We start from the raw sequence: 23,596 nt of genomic DNA on the forward strand, positions 1-23,596 counted from the left end.
ACCTGTCACCACTCAGTAGCCCAGATTGCCACTCCTGGGCGCAGGTCCCCTCCTCGTTCTACCTGGCTCTGTGGGCCAGAACTGGGCAGTGACTGCCAAAGCTGCTGATGGCCCCATCATGGTGGCCCAATGTGGCTCTAAGACCTCCCCTTGCCTCTTCCCTGCACTGGAGCTCTCTGTGTGGTAGCTCCTACCCACAGCCCATATCCAGTGTCCGTGGGCCTGTCTCCCAAGGTGAACTGGGTTGGGAAAATGACTCATGATGATTTTTGTTTCTTGAATTTCCTCCTCAGCTTTACTTGTGATGCAAATGCCTCTAAACCAAATCTAGATCTGAGGAGGATTTTTTGGGTGAGGGGCTGTGAGGCAGAAATTCACTGTACTGTTTCCTGCTGGTTTGCCATCTTGCTTCTGTCTCCTAGATGGTATTTCTCTTTACACTATCAGCTAAAGCCCCAGTTCCTTATATCCTTTCTCTTCCCTTCTCCCCACATTCATTGTCAGTTGCCAGTTAACATTCTGGTTCTGTTTAACTAATTCACATCAATTAGCTTTTTAAAAAGGGATATTTACTTTAAAGACATACCAAAACCAGAAGCAGGAGTATTTTCCCTCCATACCTGAGGAGCTTATTTCCTTCTATGTCACCAGATCACCTTGATCCCTGGGAGAGTGTGCCCAGATTAAATGTAGTTTCTACAGAGCAGGAGCCCCTTGTGGTTCACATCCAAATATGGCCTCATTCAGGGATCACTGACAGGAGCCTTGCAGCTTGTTCCCGACTTTTCTGAGTCTCAATGCTGAACAGAATGGCTACAGAACCTTGCATACCTTCCACTCCCCTTATGTGGACTCTTGAAGGTCCTATGGTCATAACCATCTCCAGTATTCTTTAGAAAATGGAGCTAGTGGGAGGCAGATGCACAATTAGAATACTGATCTGACTTTCCTCCTCCTGTCTCTCCTTTTCCAGCTTTGACTGGTTGCATTCTCAGTACAATAGGAACTGTGATTTCATTGTAAGGGGGTCACCCACCTGCAGATTGCAACTCATGGTGACATGAAGTGACTTGTCCAGGGTCACACAGCTAGGATTTGTTCCCATATTCTTCTGGCTCCAAGCCTGGCACTTTATCCACTGGGCCAGACTATTTCTCTCTTACAGTCAGTATGGGTCATCTTGTCATCTTGTAGTATAGCAAAAAGGAAATTGCAATATGAGGCAAATGGGCAGAGAAAAAACACTTTGGAAATTGTAATGGTGTCCTTTTCATGCTCAGTTTTCTTATATTGTTAGAAGGCTAATGAAGTGGAAGATTAGCTCCTTCAGAGAATAAAATAACACAAATGAGGCCATATTTCTTTCTGATTGCTTTTCTTATTTTTTCTCTTGGCTTCATGGAGAAAGCAAACTACTGCTGTTAACACCCGGCTGTGATGTTAGCTGTCATTTTGTTCAGTGTTTATATTGCAACACTGATTAGGTTGAATAATATATAGATAGAAGAGTACCAGACACCTGCATCAGTTCCAAAGATTTTCTGAAGGACTTTCACCTTGTACAGATTGTGTTTACACACAAAAATTTGCTTTGTTACGGCCAAGCAAGTGAATTGGATTTTTGTCATATGCCAAAAACAATTATTTCCAAATCTTTGTGCACACACAGATGCATGTATATGTGTGTGTGTGTGTGTGTGTGTGTGTGTGTGTGTATATATATATATATATATATATATATATATATATATACAGCTATGTGTTCAGCTTGTGTGTCAGTTATTAAAGATTAAGAATCTGAGAAATACTGTCTTCAGAAATACTGAATCTGATCATAGATTCAGATCCACAAAGGTCATCTCATACCACTTCCTCATTTCACAGGTGAGGAATTTGAAAAGTTCTTTTTCACTTTACACAGAATTATAGTTGGATAGTTCAGTGGTAAATTACATCCATATTTTCAATCAATATTGTATTGAAAATTTTAATAAAATACCAAAATCTTTAAATACATTTTAAAACTATAAATATTTGGATATATTCATTCTTCTCTTCCCTATCCCACCAGTTATACTCCTTGCAAGCAGGAAGTCACATCATTTTTTATCTTCATATCTCCAGAAGCTAGCCCAGCTCCCTGGGATATAGTTACCACTTTATAAATGTTTGTTAAATTTCTCTATGTCCTCTTAGCATAATCTCTCTTGGAATTTGGAAGCCATTGAGTAGCCAGGCATGGATCTAGAGGCTATTTATATATTAGATCCACCAAAGAATCAAAATACAATTATAATATCTCTCATCCCTTTTCTCTGGGCATTTTTTCTAGTATATGATAGTCACACAGAGACATGTTTGCAATTCATCTTTGCTATTAGGGGAAGAGCATCATCTTCCAATCAATAATCGCTTGTTCTATGACATACATTGTGCTGGTGCCATGTCAAACAAGCAGAGCCAGGACAGCAACTGAGTCTGTACCACATAATTTGGTACTTGATTACCAATTATCTTATATATTATTCTCTAATTGTTTCTTATTCAAAAGCCTTTCCTCACCAAACAGAATATAAGCTAAATGAGGACAGTTGGTCACATCTTCTACTACTTTTGTATTCTGTTTAGCACCTTACATGGTAATGGGAAATAATAACCTTTCTAAAATAGTCACTGATTAGGCTGTAGGTTAAATAGAAAATATTTGTGTATGGAAGAACTTGGGGGGCTGGCAGTGATTGTAATGATGAGGCAGAAAGATAATTCAAACAGTGGTGGGGGTTTTTTCAAGAACTAAAAGGGAAGCATTGCCAACAATGGTAAGTTCTATTATTTATTATTTTTATTACTCATGATTGGGCACAATAAGAACAAAGAGAATGTTTGCAGAAATACAGAAAAAAATCATAATTTGTTGATTGCATTGATTGTCTAGGAAGAGAGAGAAAAGATGCTTAGGATACAAAATGTGTCCCCACACCATGTCGGTGCCATTCTCTTTGACACAGACCATTGCTTGTCATTATAATAGATTCCAAAACTTAAAGAATGATATCTGCTATAAACTGATTTCAAAGCAACCCAAGTTTTTATGTTTTTAAAAACATGTTTTCTTAGATACAAAAATAAAAAAAAACTTTGCTTGTGATTTTGGGTCAGTAAGACACTGAGACAATATGGCATAGTGACAACTGGGCTGGATTTGACATCAGGAAAATCTGGTTCAAATCTCACCCCTGATACTGACTAAACAAGTTACTTAATCCTCAAGTAACTAACTTTCAACCTCCCAAATCATACACAGGTTGCTATCTGCATTGGCAGAGGAAATTCTCTTATCAGGATTTCCTCATACTGATGAAATCACTGATTCTTCTTGAAAGGGTAAAGTAAAATATTTGGCCACATTCTAAGGAAAAAATCAGTGATTGAACAAATGTGTAGAAAGAGAGGAAATAAAGCAATAAGAAGGGAGACAATCCATTCTGTGGCTCTCTACACAGTAAAAATTATTCTGCTTTATTAGGCTTCACAAAATTTAGAAACTATTGTGTACATTTTCAAAAGAACTAAAGTTTCATAGATATGTTTTATCTTAAGCACTTAAGGGACTTGAAAAACCAGTTAATACATATTTAGGAAACTTGTTGCTGAATCATCACCCCGAATTCTTGCCTGCAGTTGATTTTATTTACCTTCCTTCTAGTTTATGAAGTCGTCTTTTATATCAGCCGATATCACTGTTTATTATCACCTCTACCTATTGTTTAGTTGTCAGCTGTTTGCACCTGTCAATGAACTGACCACATAGAGACCAGTGTGTGTATTCCAGAGAAAGTGGAATGTCAGCAGCTGACAAAACAAAATCATAGCTTAAAGGGGATGGGGGGAAAGGCCTCTATAGAATGACATTAAAATTTTAGTCCCAACAGAAGAGCAAACAATATCATTTCCACCTGAGTTGGATCTTTTTTCTTTTAAAGAACCTTTTCAGTTTTTGTAAAAATATCGGTGCTTTAAAGGGAACTTGGGTTATTATTTGCTGGAAGATAAATATTGATTTACTGTAGACTTCACTAGCTATAGCTCAAATATAGCATTAAGCTGGATATGGAAAGAGTTTGGAGATAATACAGGATCTGGTCCACTGTATATCTGAGCAGAAACAAAGCCTTTGTGAATATGCCATCATCAATTCCAAGCCAGAAGGCATCTTAGAGACCATATAATCTAGCCCCACCATTTTAGAGATAAGAGTTGAAGAGGTTGAGCTATTTCCCAAGATTGGGGGTGAAGAATTGGGCCTCTTGACTTCTGTATCCTTCCTTTCCCCGATGCCAACCTGTTCTATTAAACCATGTTCCCTTTTAGTACTATAAGACAACTAAGCTTTTTCTGCAGTCTCCAGAACAGCAGTTCAAATGTTATGTCCTCTACTTTCCAGCCAGGGAATCAACCATTGCTAGAGGGCTAAAAGCAAGGGGGAAAGGGAGATTGGGATGGAGGGAAGAACCTTCCTCCCCTGTGGGAAACTTGATTCAGATGAGGTCATATCCTTTTCAGCAACTTGTTTGGGATACAATAAGATCCCAAGTTTTTGCTGATTCAAGATGGATCAGATTATTTCCCTCCTCCTGCCTCTATAATTTCTATCAATTTCAATTATTAAAAAAAAAAAACAGCCCAGCTCCTTCTATTAACACAAAGAGAAGTATTAGTCATAGCTTCTTTTAGGTATTTGGTTTAGTATTTCAATAGTGAATGATTCCTCCTCTGTATTTCCTTGCAATTACTCTGACTTACTGATAGTCAAGTGGTAACAAATACCAGTAATTCATTCACTCTTCAATGATTTTATGAGTCTTGAATCAACAATTGACTCATAGAATGTCAGAATTGGAAAGGATTTTATAATTAGTCCAAACCTTTCATTTGGCAGAAGAAATTAAGACCTAGGGAAAATTTAACTTTTTTTAATCAGATTAGTGGCAGAGCCAAGGCTAGAACCCAGACCTCCTGATTTCCAAGCTAGTGCTTTCCCTACCATGCTATAGTCATTTCCCTTAAAGCATAGCTGGGAGAATGAGAGGACAAAGAGAAAAGGACACCATTAAGCTTGGAAGGTATTGGATCAAATCTCTTAAGCTGATTTTTTTATTATAGCTTTTTATTTACAAGATACATGCATGGGTAATTTTTGAGTATTGACAATTGCAAAACCTTTTGTTCCAATTTTTCCCCTCATTCTCCCCACCTCCTCCTCCAGATGGCAAGTTGACCAATACATGTTAAATATATTAAAGTACATGTTAAATACAATATATGTATACATGTCCATACAATTATTTTGCTATACAAAAAGAATCAGACTTTGAAACAGAGTACAATTAACCTGTGAAGGAGCTGATTTTTTTTTAGCTGAGACTCCAGGAAATCAGAGTCAGTCTTGAACCTTTTTTCCTAGGAGAGTTGGATTACTTTGGTTGTGGTGGTGGGGACACTACTTTCTGAGCCTATGAATCCCCAAATGAATTCGTTCCCTTAGACCTATTAATCCAAGGACTGATATCAAGAGAGCCAAGGTGACAATATATGGAGCAAAGAATGTGCTGAGAAGTCAGCTGTTAAGGCAGAAGTGTGGGTCTTAAGTCAAATGTGCAGGAGATAGAAAATCAATCTCAGGGATCAAGACAGAGCCAAGGATGCTCTGACCACAGTCAGGGAGAAAGAGAGCAGTTAAGCTGTGAGAACAGGCAGCTACTGCTGCCACCTGTAGTTGTGATATGACCATCAGCCCCTTTGCCACTCTAAGGCAGCCTTCAGTAGTGCACAAAATCAAGGAAAGTCTTGGTCTTTAGGCTGTTCTTGCCAAGCCTTTATAATAATGTTCCTAGATCTGAGTTTGTTGAGAGGAGGGAAAGCTGGAAAATCAAATAAGATGCCATTGGAAGAATTATGCAGTTCTGCCTTTGAGTATTGGCTTTCATCCTTGTTCTTTCTTTTGTATTCCCATGGGGTGGACATGTGCTTGAAAAGCACAGTTCACTGGGCCATGCACCTAAGGGCTAGGCCATGATGGCCATGTCACAAGGTCCTGCCTCCTTGACAATACCTGCGGAGGGGGTTGCCAGGTCAGAGGTGATGGGACTAGGCCAATCAGTGATCACAGGCCCTTGGAAGGTTTGGAACCAGGTAAGAGGTGTTCCAAAGCAGAGGCAGGCAAGGAGCCTAAGCAAAGCAATGGTTGGAATAGAGGCAGTTATTCAAGGTACTCTGGCGTCAGAGCAGGAAAAAGGTGGCAGAAGCCAAACCAGCCTGATAATGATATAAAAAAGCAGAGAGAAGGTGGTCAGTGATTCAGAAGGTTGTGGGGGGGGGCCTGTGGGAACCTGAGAGCCCAAATGACCATGACATCAGCAGAGGGTCAAGCAGAAGATAACATAAAGAACAGACTACAGACACAGCAAGAAAATGATGCAGAATTCATTTTCTGCCCCCATCCAGGAAAGTGCTTCCTGTAGGGACAAGTTCCAATCCCAGGAAGGATGGAGGAACCATCGTTAAAGAGGAGGGCAATACTGAGGGAGCTATGTTGGAAGGGGCAGCACACTAATGTGGCTGTAGTGAGGAGTGGGAAAGCAAAGTCAGGAGATGACCAGCTCCAATCGTTCTGAGCTATAATGACAAGGGGGATCAGTCCACCTGTAAGCAGTAGGATGTAATCTACACATGGCCAGGATTGGGCTCATGAATCCAGTGATTCCTTGGCAGTCATTTAACCATATTCTGTCCACTTTGGCCATGCCCTTTTGTCACTTCAAGATTAATAGGTAACATACTAGGTAGTAGTGAAGTGGGAAGACTCTTCAAGTAAAGACTTGGAGATCTGAGCAATACAAGGAGATAAGGAAAAGTGACGATCTAACCCTGAGAAACACCCCAACATTAGAGGTTACACTAAAGCAATAAGTGAAAGCTGGGCAATGGTCAGGAGAAAGCTTGAAAATGTCGGTTGGATAGCTGATCCAGATCAGGAAAGCCAGCAGGAGCCAAGAAGGAGGAAGAAACCAGAAGTCTAGATTGAACAACAGGGAACAAGGTAGTACATGGGACAGAAAGATGAATTTTGGCCAACGTCTATGTAATAATGCTGTTCTTTGAAATAAATAAGTATGAGATATGATGATATTGAGTTTTGGAAATCAGGTGAAAGAACAAAAAAGTCAAACTCTTATGGACTTTCCATGACCTAGACTAAGTCACTTACTGATTCAAGTAAAAGTCTGTCTTGGGCCTAAATTATCAAGCTTCTCTGTAACTGAGAAGGTATAACCTCAATGTTCCTTTGAAACTACAATATTTATCTGTTTTTTTTCTTTTTTTCAGCCAAGAACTTTGATGAAAAAAATATCTCCTATACCTCTAAGTTTAATGAGAGAAAAAGTACCATTAATGAGCAAACTTGAAAAAGAAAAACTAGAGGTATTGCTTTTATTGTTATTTTGTAACATAGTTGTTTTTATTAAAAGTTTCTAAAGAAAGGCAGAAGTATCTCTGCACCAAGGGTTAACTTTATTAATAGAACATTGATCTTAATAATATACCTCTCCTCTTCCAGTCCACTGATTAAAAAGTTTTTACCATTAGAGAATCATTTCTTTGGCTTTCCCTCCTATTAAAATGAAAATTACTCTAGAAGGAGATAATACCACACTGAAAACATAGACATGAAGGCTGATACCAGATAATAAATAGATAGCCTGTCATTTCCCTCCAAAAAGACTTTATGGTCACCTTTTTCTGTTGTCTAGATGTTCTTTACTTATATTGTTTCTGTAAGACTCTTCAGTCTTGTCACTATGGAATTAATTAGCTTAATTCTTTGTTTCTATTAGACGGAAGATATACTGTGGAGAGAAACAGAAGACAGTAAACAGCCATTGGCGTATCAAGTCTCAAAACTGAAGAGAGTTTTGGAAATGCAGAAAAAATACTTAAAATGGTAATTTGCCCATTATTTTAAAAAAATGTTGAATTTGTGAAGTAAACTATTTAAGCCCTTTATTTTTTTTCAGTATTCAACTGGAATCTGATCAAGAAATCAAACTGTGGGAAAGGAAATACCTAATTCTAAGGAACAGGTATAGTGCCACGTCATATACAAACTCTATATTATAAAAAATTATATGATCATCTTGCCATTAAGTACCATTTGTCCTTATAAACTAATCTTCTCTTCCTATGGGAGTGTCTGTGGTTTTCATGTTTGTGAGAGAGGGAACTCTCTTTAGATATCTGCTTGTCTTTGTAGCCTTGTTTGGGCTATGAAGGATTCACAATTAGCAGATTCCTCTGGCAGGGTTATGTAGCTAAACAGATTACCCTTCCCAAGGTTTTTAAATATGTCTCACCTTTAGTGGCTTATCTGGGATCTCTACAGATTTTGAGCCTTTAGGAAGAAGATTGCTTATCCCTCTAATAATCTAGAATGTTTCTCCTTTGCAAAGAGATGGTTCTGTTTTTCTTTCTTTCATTTTCTTTCTTTCTTTCTTTCTCATTCTCTCCCTCCTTCTCTTTCTTTTTCTTTCTTTCTTTCTCTCTTTCTTTCCTTTCATGTCTCTCCTAACTCTTCTCCTTAATTTGTTGTTGTCAGTTTTTTCAATTATGTCTGACTCTTTGTGATCCCATTTGGAGTTATCTTAGCTTCTTTAGGGTTATCGAATACTACTTCTCAAAAATACTGGAGTGCTTTCCAATTCCCTTTCCCTAATAATCATCCCACTGGGAAGAAAAATGAGAAAGATGCAAAAGGAAATACAAAATGAGAATAAGAATGCCTAAAAAAATCAAAATTGGCCAAATGGGAAAGGAGATACAAAAAGCCCACTGAGGAAAATTATTACTTAATAATTAGAATTGAAATATGGAAGCTAATGACTTAATAAGAAATCAAGACACACCAAAACAAAACCAAAATGATGGGGAAAATAAGAAAAATGTGAAATATCTCATTGGAAAAACAATTAACCTGGAAAATAGATCCAGGAGAGAGAATTTCAAAATCACTGGTCTGTCTGAAAGCCACAATAAAAAAAAGAGTCTGGACATCATCTTTCAAGAAGTTATCAAGGAAAACTGTCCTGATATTCTAGAACCAGAGAGTAAAATAAAAATTGAAAGATCTACCGATCACCTCCTAAAAGAGATACCTAATAACCATATCTATATTTTTCTACTGATTTTTATATAGTGTGCATCATCTAGGTCACCCTCTCATCACTTTTTAATTCTAAGATATAGTGCCCAGAATTATATATATTACTTCATTTACGATCTGATCCATGAATGTCATCACTTTCCTAGCTTTTGCACGATATGATTTCATTAATACAAGCTGGGTTTGCTTTTTATTTATTTATTTTGACTACTATAACATGCTGTTTGTTCCTATGGAGTTTTTGACAGAGCTCTCAATACACCAAAAATCTCTACACTTTTTCTTCATAAGACCTGATTTCTGTGCCTTCTCATCCCTCCTATCCTTTAGCAGTTGACCTTTAACCCAAGTATAAAATTTTCCATTTGAAACATTTGTTTCATTCTTTTAACCTAGCACTTTTTTATCTGAGATAGTATGGAAGACTATTGCTTTTGGATCTAGGAAACTTGATTTTAAATCTCAATTCTGCTCTCTACTCCCTGGATGAATTTGGGCAAGAAACAATGTTTTCAGCATTCTGTTTCCTCATCTTTACAGATTTACTATGAAGAAGTTGAAAAAAATGGATTCTGAGATCCCTTCCATCTAAATCTATGATCCTAGAATTTCAATTTTATCACCTATGTTTGTTTCCCCTCATAGCTTCATGTCATCTACAAATTTGATAAACCTTGTCATATGCATCTTCATTCAAATTATTGATTTAAAAAAAATTGAAAGGATATGACCACTTCCGGCCAAGATGCAAGATGCCAGAGAGGGGGTACACAGCTGTGTAAGCTCCCCGTTTTTCTCTCAGGACTCATTTCATGACAAGCCTCTGAATTAATGCCTGACTGAAAAAAAAACCCACAAATAGTTATCAAGAGAAGACATCCTTGAAATTCGCCAGGAAAGGTCTGTTTTTGCTCAAGGGTGGGAACAGTTTTAGATCGGGCGCAGGTTGAGGGCAGGCAGCGGCAACAAAAGCACAGCAGGCAGCTCACAGCCGAGCAAACTGGAGTGGGGTGGGGTGTGATCTCAGCTGTCTCTGCAGGGAGAGTTTTGCTACCGGATCGGATACTTTGCCCTGGCAGCAAGTCAGTAGCCCAGCAGAGAAGCTAAAAACACCTGGGTGAAGAATACAACCCCAAACAGCTGGAGTCTCTTGGGACCTGGCCACCGCTCCTCCACAGTGTCTCAGCATGCTCTCCGAGTCTCAGAGCACAGGGGCAGCACAGCCATTGCTGTCCTGTTAGGGCCTCGCTGCTGCCCCGCCCCCAGTCTGTAGAGGAAGCTGGGTAACACCACCCAGCCCCCAAAAGAAAGCAGATTCCTTTTGGGGATTTTTTTTTTTTTGCTAGTTTGTCTCTGATTCTTCTCTGACAAAATGAGCAAAAAATTGAAACAGGCTTTAACCATTGACAGCTTTTATACGGATAGAGAGCAGACTCTAAAACCTGAGGAAACTAAAAACAGACTGTCTCCAAGTGAATCCCCAAAGGAGCAGATCATCTGTTCCTCAGCACAGATGAATCTCATAGAAGAAATTAAAAAGGCTCTCACAAGAGAGCTAGAAGAAAAATGGGAAAAGGAGAGGGAGGCTTGGCAAGAGAGTCTGGAGACGTCATCCCACTCACTTAAAGACAGAATGGATAAAGAAATAAAATCCTTGAAAAATAGGATTAGTGAAATGGAAACAGAAAATAGCTCTCTAAAAAATAAAATTGGCAAAATGGAAAAAAATTCCATAGAACAAAACAACTCACTTAAAAACTCAATTGGACAGTTAGAAAAAGATATTAAAAAAGTAAGTGAAGAAAATACTTCATTGAAAATCAGAATCGAACAAATGGAATTGAATGACTTGAGGAGACAAGAATCAGTCAAGCAAAACCAAAAAAATCAAACAATGGAGAAAAGCGTGAAATACATTCTTGGGAAAACAACAGACCTGAAAATAGGTCTCGGAGAGACAATCTGAGAATTATTGGACTCCCAGAAAAATATGATGAAAAAAGAGCCTGGACACTATTTTCCAGGAAATTATTGAAGAGAACTGCCCAGAAGTCATAGAAACAGAGGGTAAAACAGACATTGAAAGAATTTATCGATCACCTATTGAAAGGGATCCTAAAATCAAAACACCAAGAAATATAGTGGCCAAATGCCAGAACCCTCAGACAAAGGAAAAAATACTGCAAGCGGCTAGAAAAACCCAATTCAAATATAGAGGAGCCACAATAAGGATCACCCAGGATCTAGCAGCATCCACATGAAAAGATCAAAGGGCCTGAAATATGATATTCTGAAAGGCTAAGGAACTTGGTATGCGACCCAAAATAACTTACCCAGCCAGAATGAGCATCTTTTTCCAGGGAAGAAGATGGTTATTCAAAAAAATAAGTGAATTTCACCTATTTTTGATGAAAAAAACAGAATTTCACAAAAAATTTGATCTACAAATACAGAACTCAAGAGAAACCTAAAAAGGTAAAAAGAAATCTTGGGAACTATATTTCTGCTATAAAGATGTATAAAGAATACATGTATACTTTGTTCTAGAAACTAGAGGTGGAAAGGACATTGTACCAGAAAAAGAGTAAAGAGGGGGTATTACATCTCACAAAGAGGCAAAGAAAACCTATTATATCTGAGAGAAAGAATGGAGGGGGATGAATATAGTGGGTATCTTACTGCCATTAGAATTGGCTTTAAGAGAAAAATTTTAGACATATTCAATTTATGGTGAAACTTCTCCCACCTCATTGAAAAGTGGGAAGAGAAAAGTGAAAAGGGAAGGAATAAGCTAAGCAGAAGGGAATATGGAAACTGTGAGGGAAAGGAGTAAGATAGGGGAGGGAACTCTAAGGCAGGGGGAGGGATACTAAAAAGGGAGGGCTGTGAAAAACAAGTGGTGCTCACAAGTTTAATACCGGGGAAGGGGGTAAGGGGGAAAGAAGGGAGAACAGCATAAACAGGGGTTAACAAGATGGCAAGTGATACAGAATTGGTAATTTTAATGATAAATGTGAACGGGGTAAACTTCCCCATAAAGAGGAAGTAGTTAGCAGAATGAATTAAAAGCCAGAATCCTACAACATGTTGTTTACAGGAAATACACCTGAAGCAGGGAGATACATACAGAGTAAAGGTAAAAGGTTGCAGCAGAATCTACTGTGCTTCAGGTGAAGTCAAAAAAGCAGGGGTGGTCATCCTGATCTCAGATCAAGCAAAAGCAAAAAATGAACTAATTAAAAGAGATAAGGAAGGGCACTATATCTTGCTAAAGGGTCACATAGATAATGAAGCAATATCAATATTAAACATATATGCACCAAGTGGTGTAGCATTTACATTCTTAAAAGAGAAATTAAGAGAGCTGCAAGAAGAAATAGACAGCAAAACTATAATAGTGGGAGATCTCAACCTTGCCCTCTCAGAATTAGATAAATCAAACCACAAAATAAATAAGAAAGAAGTCAAAGAGGTAAATAGAATACTAGAAAAGTTAGATATGATAGATCTCTGGAGAAAACTAAATGGAGACAGAAAGGAGTACACTTTCTTTTCAGCAGTTCATGGAACCTCTACAAAAATTGACCATATATTAGGACATAAAAACCTCAAACTCATATGCAATAAGGCAGAAATAGTAAATGCATCCTTTTTAGACCACAATGCAATAAAAATTACATTCAATAAAAAACCAGGGAAAAGTAGACCAAAAAATAATTGGAAACTAAATAATCTCATACTAAAGAATGATAGGGTGAAACAGCAAATCATAGACATAATTAATAACTTCACCCAAGAAAATGACAATAATGAGACATCATTCCAAAATGTGTGGGATGCAGCCAAAGCGGTAATAAGGGGAAATTTCATATCTCTAGAGGCCTACTTGCCTAAAATAGAGAAAGAGAAGGTCAATGAATTGGGCTTTCAACTAAAAATGCTAGAAAAAGAACAAATTAAAAACCCCCAGTCAAACACTAAACTTGAAATTCTAAAAATAAAAGGGGAGATCAATAAAATTGAAAGTAAAAAAAAACCCATTGAATTAATTAATAAAACTAAGAGTTGATTCTATGAAAAAATCAACACAATAGACAAACCCTTAGTAAATCTGATTAAAAAAAGGAAAGAGGAAAATCAAATTGTTAGTCTTAAAAATGAAAAGGGAGAACTCGCCACTAATGAAGAGGAAATTGGAGCAATAATTAGGAGTTACTTTGCTCAACTTTATGCCAATAAATTCTACAACTTAAATGAAATGGAAGAATACCTTCAAAAATATAGACTTCCCAGACTAACAGAGGAGGAAGTAAATTGCTTGAAGAGTCCCATTTCAGAAAAAGAAATAGAACAGGCAATTAAACAACTCCCTAAGAAAAAATCCCCAGGACCAGATGGATTTACATGTGAATTTTACCAAACATTTAAAGAACAATTGGCCCCAATGCTATATAAATTATTTGATAAAATAGGGAATGAAGGAGTCCTACCAAATTCCTTCTATGACACAGACATGGTACTGATACCTAAACCAGGTAGGCTGAAAACAGAGAAAGAAAATTATAGACCAATCTCCCTTAGGAATATTGATGTTAAAATCTTAAATAAAATATTAGCAAAAAGATTACAGAAAAATCATCCCCAGGATAATACACTATGACCAAGTAGGATTTATACCAGGAATGCAGGGCTGGTTCAATATTAGGAAAACTATTAGCATAATTGACTATATCAATAACGAAACTAACAAAAATCATATGATCATCTCAATAGATGCAGAAAAAAATTTGATAAAATCCAACATCCATTCCTAATAAAAACAGTTGAGAGTATAGGAACAAATGGACTTTTCCTTAAAATAGTTAGGAGCATATATTTAAAACCGTCAGTAAGCATCATATGCAATGGGGAAAAACTGGAACCTTTCCCAGTAAGATCTGGAGAGAAGCAAGGTTGCCTACTATCACCATTATTATTCAATATTGTATTACAAATGCTAGCCTCAGCAATAAGAGTTGAAAAAGAGATTAAAGGAATTAGAGTAGGCAATGAGGAAACCAAACTATCACTCTTTGCAGATGATATGATGGTATACTTAGAGAACCCCAGAGATTCTACTAAAAAGCTATTAGAAATAATTCATAACTTTAGCAAAGTTGCAGGATACAAAATAGATCCCCATAAATCCTCAGCATTTTTATATATCACCAACAAAATCCAACAGCAAGAGATTACAAAGAGAAATTCCATTCAAAATAACTGTAGACAGCATAAAATATTCGGGAATCTATCTACCAAAGGAAAGTCAGGAATTATATGAGCAAAATACAAAAAACTTTCCACACAAATAAAGTCAGACTTAAATAATTGGAAAAATATTAAGTGCTCTTGGATAGACCGAGCTAATATAATAAAGATGACAATACTCCCTAAACTAATCGATTTATTTAGTGTTATACCAATCAGACTTCCAAGAAAATATTTTAATGATCTAGAAAAAATAACAAAATTCATATGGAAGAACAAAAGGTCGAGAATCTCAAGGGAATTAATGGAAAAAAAAATCAAATGAAAGTGGCCTAGCTGTACCTGATCTAAAACTATATTATAAAGCAGCTGTCACCAAAACCATTTGGTATTGGCTAAGAAATAGATTAGTTGATCAATGGAATAGGTTAGGTTCACAAGACAAAATAGTCAACTATAGCAATCTAGTGTTTGACAAACCCAAAGATCCTAACTTTTGTGATAAGAATTCATTATTTGACAAAAATTGCTGGGATAACTAGAAATTAGTATGGCAGAAATTAGGCATGGACATACACTTAACCGTATGCCAAGATAAGATCAAAATGGGTGCATGATTTAGGCATAAAGAACGAGATTATAAATAAATTCGAGGAACATAGGATAGTTTATCTCTCAGACTTGTGGAGGAGGAAGAAATTTGTAAGCAAAGATGAACTAGAGACCATTATTGATCACAAAATAGAAAACTTTGATTACATCAAATTAAAAAGCCTTTGTACAAACAAAACTAATGCAAACAAGATTAGAAGGGAAGCAACAAACTGGGAAAACATCTTTACAGTTAAAGGTTCTGATAAAGGGCTCATTTCCAAAATATATAGAGAATTGACTCAAATTTATAAGAAATCAAGCCATTCTCCAATTGATAAATGGTCAAAGGATATGAGCAGACAATTTTCAGATGATGAAATTGAAACTATTTCCACTCATATGAAAGAGTGTTCCAAATTGCTATTTTTTAAAAATAACTTTTTATTGATAGAACCCTTGCCAGGGTAATTTTTTACAACACTATCCCTTGCACTCACTTCTGTTCCGATTTTTCCCCTCCCTCCCTCTACCCCCTCCCCCAGATAACAAGCAGTCCTCCACATGTTAAATAGGTTACAGTATATCCTAGATACAATATATGTGTGCAGAACCGAACAGTTCTCTTGTTGCACAGGGAGAATTGGATTCAGAAGGTATAAATAACCTGGAAGAAAAACAAAAATGCAAGCAGTTTACATTCATAATCCCAGTGTTCTTTCTTTGGGTGTAGCTGCTTCTGTCCATCATTGATTACTTGAAACTGAGTTAGATCTCTGTCAAAGAAATCCACTTCCATCAGAATACATCTTCATACAGTATTGTGTTGAAGTATATAATGATCTCCTGGTTTTGCTCATTTCACTTAGCATCAGTTCATGTAATAATGTCAATTAATTAATAATCACTATTGATTAGAGAAATGCAAATTAAGACAACTCTGAGATACCACTACACACCTGTCAGATTGGCTAAGATGACAGGAAAAAATAATGATGAATGTTGGAGGGGATGCGGGAAAACTGGGACACTGATGCATTGTTGGTGGAATTGTGAACGAATCCAATCATTCTGGAGAGCAATCTGGAATTATGCCCAAAAAGTTATCAAACTGTGCATACCCTTTGATCCAGCAGTGTTTCTACTGGGATTATATCCCAAATATCCCCAATAATAATATAATAATCCCCAATATTAATAATTATATAATAATATATTATTATTATTGGGGATTATATCCCCAAATATATTATACCCCAAAGAAAGAACACTGGGAAATGAATGTAAACTGTTTGCATTTTTGTTTTTCTTCTTGGGTTATTTCTACCTTCTGAATCCCATTCTCCCTGTGCAACAAAAGAACTGTTCGGTTCTACACACATATATTGTATCTAGGATATACTGTTACTTATTTAACATGTATAGGACTGCTTGCCATCTCAGGGAGGGGGTGGAGGGAGGGAGGGGAAAAGTCAGAACAGAAGTGAGTACAAGGGATAATGCTGTAAAAAATTACCCTGGCATGGGTTCTGGCAATAAAAAGTTGTTTAAAAAAAAGAAAGGATATGACCAAGGATAGATCACTAGGGCATTACACTAGAGACATTCCTTTGTACCAACTTTAATCTCTTCTTTATCATTCTTAAAATCTCTTTCTTTCTCTCTCTCTCTCTCTCTCTCTCTCTCTGTCTTTGTCCCTCCCATAATGATATAAAAAGTGAAATTTTCAAATATCATGATTAAACCTAGATATACTATGTCTATGACATCCCCTTAATCTACCCTTTCAATTCTATCTATCAATGCCCTACAATTACTTCTTTGGTACACTTCCTTATTCATTACTCTTCTTCCTTTGTGTAGGATTCTGAAATTCTGTGTGTATAACAAACTATAGATGTAATCGTTGAAAACATCTTTAGCTACTGCCTAAAAGTCCCCAAAGAGTAGAGAACAAAACTGCTAATAATCAGAGTTCAGTCTGCCATTCTGGACTAGAGGATAAAATATCTTTATTAACAAGAAACTGCCAATATTTTTTCTAATAGACAAAAGAGAGTTTTATTGCCACCTTTTCTCTCATTCATTTGTTCCCCTCTTGTTAACTTAGTGTGTCAGATATCTGTCTTTACCAAGCCAAATCGATTTCATTATATGTAAAATATGCAATTGAAAGAAGTGTGTTTACAAGTCCCTCCCAATCCTAATATTCAATGATTCTTAATCAACTCTGAGAATAAATTACAAGAAAAGCAGTTACTAAATCTGCACCCCATTAAGGTAGGGATACTTAAAATGGAAGAAATTATTAAATAATATTTTGAATCAAACTCTTTCCTTCTTTATCAGTTACCATGCCCTCAAGAACGAAATGTTTACTAGACAGTCAATGGTTCGCCAATTTGTAACGCTTTCCGAGACATCTTTCAATTATAACGTAAGTAACTATGATTTTAGACTCTGTGCTCCTTTTGAGTGCTCCTGTTAATAACTTGCTGCCATACTACTTCTCAGGTGGATTTTTTCATGTGCATTCATGTGATACATATGAATATTTCTATGACTAGACTCTTTTGAGTCTCCCTTGCTTTGGCCTTCTCTTAAGGGAGAAAAGAGTGGAGGGAGTAAGTAGTCCTGAGGACCAAGACATTAGAAAGCAGAAAAACTGGAGGCATCAAGTAAACACAATTATGGATGTCTCCCCAATAACACCTCCTACATTTTTGAGATTGTAAAGTTGAAAGTTTCCAAAGTGTGGAAGTTTGCTCAGTCAATATCAATCAAATAGTCAATCCAGAAATATTCAAATCATAGAACATGGGATCCTAGAAGGGACCTTTGAATTCATTTGGCCCAGCACACACAATTTTACAGTTTGGAAACTGTGAGATTAAAAGACTTGCCCAAAGTCACATAGACATTAAGGAGCAAAATTTGAACCTGGAACCCCTGACTCTTGACATTCTTCCTGATACACTCTACTATCTATCCCTCACAAGATCATAGAGGTAATGCTTGATTCATGGAGTCTCTTCTAGTAGAACAAAAGCTCTTCAAGTTTCCACTATGCTGGAAAGGCCTTGCACATAGTATACACTAAATAAATGGTTTTTGACTTGACTGTTGATTTAACTATTAGTTCTTTGAATTTGAGGTCCTTATACATAAAGGAAGTGAGCTATATGAGTCTTGATATCATGCAATCAAGATCAATGAGAAGTTGCACCTACATGGATCATATACTCATAGAGATAGAACTAGCAGTGATATTAGAGTTCATTTGAAACCATCTGGTTCCCTCATTTTAAAGATGAGAAAAGATCTAGAAAGATGAAATTATTTTTTCTGAAGTCACCCAGAACTTAAATAGTTGAACAGGTTTTCAAATTCTGGCCCTCTAATTCTAAATTTAATATTTTTACAGCTTCTCCATTGAAGAGGCAAATGGAGGATTTGACAGAATTGATTGGAAAAGGCCCTGGTCTTAGGAAAGATTGAAAGCTAAAGGAAAAGGAGATGACAGAGGATGAGATGGATAGATAGGGTCATGGAAGCAATGTACAAGACCTTGGACAGACTTTAGGAGACAGTGGAGAATAGAAGGGCATGCATGGACCATAGTCCATGGAATCACAAAGAATTAAACACAACTGAACAACAAAAAATCAATGGTGTCAAACTTGCATAGAAATGGGGGCCACTAAACATTACATCAAAATATTTGTGGACCAGGGCAGCTGAGTGGTACAGTGGTTAGAGCACCAGCTCTGAAGTCAGGAAGATCTGAGTTCAAATCTGGCCTCAGACACAACACTTCCTAGCTGTGTGACCCTGGGCAAGTCACTTAATGCCAACTGCCTCAGCAAATTATATATATATATATATATATATATATATATATGTATATATGTATAAGATATATACAAGATATACAAGATAAGATATGTACAAGATATATATAAGATGTATAAAGATATATACATATATATATATATATATATATATATATATAAAGAGAGAGAGCCCATGTTGACTTAGTTTTAAAATGTAATAATATTATCCATGTTTCTATTGTATTTTAATTCATTTTTACAAATATTTCTCAATTATATTTGAATCTGGTTTGGTCTAAATTCAAGTATAGATTGAGACTGTGATGCCTATGGTCTACATGACAGCACAGTTAATTATATTCAGAACTGGTTGGATGAGTAAGCTATAGCTAGGCAACAGCTTGAGTACAAAAAATCCCATACTCCCAAATGGAAAGCAAATTTATAGTGCTTTCCTATAATGTGAAATGGCAGCTACACAAGCTACTAAAACCTTCGGGTTATCTTAAAAAAAAACTTGTACCTTTAGAAAGCCTTACCTCATGCCTTCTCATAATAAAGCTGTGATCCTGGTTTCTCAAAGGCTATACTAGTGGAGCAAAAGTTTTTGTAGGGTTATATTGTGCTTTGAAAAAAAATGAACTATAATCCCAATAAAGGATTTAGTATTTTCTGAGCACCAGCCTAGTTAGGTACACAGAGGTTCATTGATAATGGGCAAGACACTTGGTGATGAATTCTTTGGCCATAGCAATCCATTAAAAGAAAGATATAAAATAACCCTTATCCTCTGCTGTAGCCTTCTACTTTTGCAATGATAGGAGTAGAGAAGCTGAAAAAGATAGTGCTAAAATGAGCCATTCCTTATGACAAATATTATGTAGTGAAGCAAAACAAATTCCTGCATTGGTTGTGTCAGAAAATGTCTTATTCTATGTCTTGAATTCATCACAACTCTTTCAGGAAGTGGGTAGCATGCTTCATCATCAATAAGTCCCTCTAGAATTAGGTTAGTCACTGCATTGATCAGAGTCCCCCAGAGTTGTTTTTCCTTATAATGTTGTTATTGTAGAATTTATTCCCCTCGTTCTGCTCCCTTCTCTCTGCATCAGTTCATACAGGTCTTCTCTTATTCTGAGTTTTTCCCTGCCAACAGATAAGTATGAGCATATAGTTATAACTCTTCTATGCTCATTCATTTTCTGTTTCCTGAGTAAAGAACAATATTTTATCTAGAGTTGCCTTAATTTCAGATACTGAATCTGCTTAGTATCCTGTCTTAATATTCATGCATTAGATGTCACTTTTAAAAGTATTAAATATTACATTTCCTTTAAAATATAACCAAAAGATTAGATTTGTTTCTGCTTTCATAATTTTTCTTCACACAACTCTTATATTAATTAGCTAAGTGTGAATGTCCAGTTAGAAGCTAAATTAGTGGGCTGCTATTAAGATTTGTTAAGTTCGAACATCATGTTACAAGTTAGTCATATTTTTTTTTCTCAAGAATCCTCTAGCCAGTCAGTGACATAACTTCAAAAATAGAAATACCAGATACCTTGATCAAATAAGCTAAAAATGTTTTCATAGCCTGTCACAAAACTAAGGGATATGAAAGGTAAGTTTGAGCAGAGAGGGGAGGTTTTTATGTCAAATGGTAATCAGCAGGCATTTATGAAACCCTATTATTTATGAAGCCTCTGAAGTATTTACTAGGTACTGTATCTAGGTTAAAGATCAATTGACAAGCTGAAAAGGGAACTGAAAGGTGTCTGACTTATTGGATTTAAGTTGGCTATGTTCCCAGCTCCAATGGATGCTACTTCAGGATATGGGAAGCCACTTCCAGGTCCTATGTGACTGTGGTTTTTCAAGCTCCTGTTTGGGAAATCATTACCTCTAATCTGGAGTTTACTTTCCTGCCCCTGGAATTCTCGGGGAATTAAATGCTCCTAAAGCGATGAGGTATTCTGTTTTGTTTCATAATTTTCATGCCCACTGGAATTGGAAGGTTGAATTCAGATAAGTGCCATTTCTTTGAAAATACTAAATGGTCTGTCATCATAATTTTTTGTTGATTATATACAACTTTCACAATTCAGTAAATAATAAGCCATCTACTATGTGCAAAGAACTGGTAGGTGGTACATTGAATAAAGTACTAGGCCTGGAGTCAGGAAGCCCAGAGTTCAAAAGTGACTTTAGACACTTACTAGCTGTCTGATCTGGGCAAGTCACTTATCACCTGTTTGCTTCAGTTATTCATCTATAAAATGGGGATACACTGGAAGGAAATCACAAACTAGTCTGGTATCTTTGTCAAAGAACATCTCAAGAGTTGGATACCACTAAACAACAATTGGTGTGCAAAGTCCACTCCACTAAGGATTATACGAAGACACTGCCCTGATCCTCAGGGAGTTTACCAACGCCAGAAAAATGACATATACTGTACATGGATAGCTAAAGGTCTATAGTTAACATAAAGAACGGAGATGAGGAAATAGGAATTTGGTATTTGATCTGCCATGTTTTTCTTTCAGTGTATGATAGTTATGGAAATTTGGTATGTGTGCTGCTATTTCTGATTCCCTGGAAGCAAGGGTTTCATTTTTTTTCCAGTATGATCCCAGAGATATGGAACTGGTGGGGTACAGCTTCCTGGGACCTGGATGTTACTACAGAATGAGCCCAAACCCTGGCAGTTAGGGCAGGTTTTCTCCTGCTCCCAGGATGAGCTGAAAACAATTTCAAAATTGAGAAGTGTGTAATATCTTTATGTTTGTGGGGGGAGTTTGTGTGTATGTGTCTTTATCTAAACTTTATACATTGCAATATACTCTGCACATGGTAGATTCTAATCTTTGTTGAATTATGAATATTGCATATAATCCATATAAAATAAAGACAAAAAGTTGTGAAAGATTTTCAAAGAAAGAGAACCTCTCCATCTTGTAATCCTTCAAACTTCAAAATCCAGTGGGCATGAAAATACTCTAATAACACAAAACAAATATTTTTGGTTTTTCTTTTGTGAATGGTTGGCGCAAGGAAAGAAACAGCAGTATGTTTGAGCTAAGTTGTCAATCCGAGGGGAAAACATCTGCCAGTTTATATCAAAGCAGACTGGTACTGCCCTAACACTCATTTCTTTGTTCCTCCAGGAAAGAATATTTTGTAGAGATAGTTAGTCTTTAATTAGTTGATCTGCCATGCTTATTCTGCTGAATAACTCAGTGTCTTCTTTCCATTTTTTTGTGGATTCTAGAAAGCAAAGCCCTTATACATACAACCAAAACAGGGCCAAGCAGTGAAAGAAAAGTCATATCCATCTACAGTTTTGGTATGAAGTTTTATTTTCTTTAGATGTCTTTTGAAAAAAAACCCAGCAAATAATTTGATAACTTGATAACCTTAATAATGAAATATTTTCCTTTAGCCCCATGCAGATGGCAGTAGTCATTCTCAAAGCAGTGAAGACTTTTACCTTTCAATGCCCACTACATCAAGAGGTAAGAATTTTTTTGTGCCTTCTTAAGATTTTCCATTTGGTCATTACTATGCAATTAACAATGCAGCTAGGTGCTACTGTGGAGAGAGCACAGGATAGATTTCAGATCAAATTTACCTTAATTCATTTACTAGCCATGTGACTTTAGGCGAATCATTTAAACCTGTGTCTGCCTCAGGTTCCTATCTATAATGTGCAGATGATTAGAGCACTTAACCTTTAAAGTTGTTGTGAAGATCTAATAAAATAACATTGGTAAAGTGTTTTGCAAACCTAAAAGCATTTTTATAAAGGGTAGCTGTTATATCATGATTGTTATTGTTGTTGTCATTTCAGGGACATAAATGCTGAAGAGAGCTATATAGAATATCAAATGTTTCCCTTTGTTCAGTGCAAGCAGAGTTAGCTTCTCTACCCAGTTAGACACTGTCCCATTTTGAGTTTACTCATTTTCCTTGAGTGGTTAAATATTTGTTGTTGGAGTCACTTCAGTTGTGTCCTGTGATTGGTGACACCATTTAGATTTTCTTGGCAAAGATACTGCAGTGATTTGCCACTTTCTTCTCATTTTACAGATGAAGAAACTGTGGCAAAGGGGGGTAAGCGATTTGCCCAGGATCACATTGCTAGTAAATGTCTGAAGCCAGATTTTAATTCTGATCTTTCTAACACTAGTTCAACTGCTCTATCCACTATGCCACTTAACTACCCCTATTCAGTTTTACTTCTATTGTTGTTGCTTTATCCTGGCTATTAATAAACTTACTCAATGCTCTAGAAAGAAGGAGGTGGTCCAGGAGATTAGAAGAAGATGCAATTTTATTGCATAAAGTCAGTTTCCTCATCTGTAACATGGAGATGGCATGGGGCCAGATGAATTCTGAGAGCCCTTCTAAACTCTCAGGTTCTCATCATTGATGGAGTCAGGTGGCTGCATGTATTCTATGGCATCACACAAACCTTGGGGTCTTCAAGCTGATATTTTCATAGGTTTTGGCTGCCATATTAAAGAAAATAATATTCTTAATAAAGAATTTTTTTACCCCCATTTGCTCCTAAAAAAGCCTTTAGAGAGTAATAAGGGATCCACTGCAAAGTTCCATAAATGTTGCATCAGATGATACAGTAATACATTGCAATACTATAAAGATCCCTAATTTCATGGATGAGGGTTTTCTTTTCAAAATCACGGAT

At 36.6% G+C, this 23,596-nt stretch overlaps 1 protein-coding gene across 2 annotated transcripts in view; it reads left to right on the plus strand.

Moving 5' to 3' along the window:
- C5H10orf67 (chromosome 5 C10orf67 homolog) overlaps nucleotides 1-23,596 on the plus strand; it is a 113,516-nt gene that overhangs the window by 63,235 nt on the left and 26,685 nt on the right. For both annotated transcript variants that reach the window (XM_031939866.1, XM_031939865.1), the window contains exons 12-17: nucleotides 7,387-7,482; nucleotides 7,896-8,002; nucleotides 8,076-8,141; nucleotides 17,405-17,492; nucleotides 22,160-22,234; nucleotides 22,331-22,403. In XM_031939866.1, coding sequence (XP_031795726.1) covers nucleotides 7,387-7,482; nucleotides 7,896-8,002; nucleotides 8,076-8,141; nucleotides 17,405-17,492; nucleotides 22,160-22,234; nucleotides 22,331-22,403 — 505 coding nt within the window. The remainder of the gene's footprint in view (nucleotides 1-7,386; nucleotides 7,483-7,895; nucleotides 8,003-8,075; nucleotides 8,142-17,404; nucleotides 17,493-22,159; nucleotides 22,235-22,330; nucleotides 22,404-23,596) is intronic.

Source organism: Sarcophilus harrisii, chromosome 5, assembly GCF_902635505.1.
Source record: "Sarcophilus harrisii chromosome 5, mSarHar1.11, whole genome shotgun sequence".
NCBI lineage: Eukaryota > Metazoa > Chordata > Mammalia > Dasyuromorphia > Dasyuridae > Sarcophilus > Sarcophilus harrisii.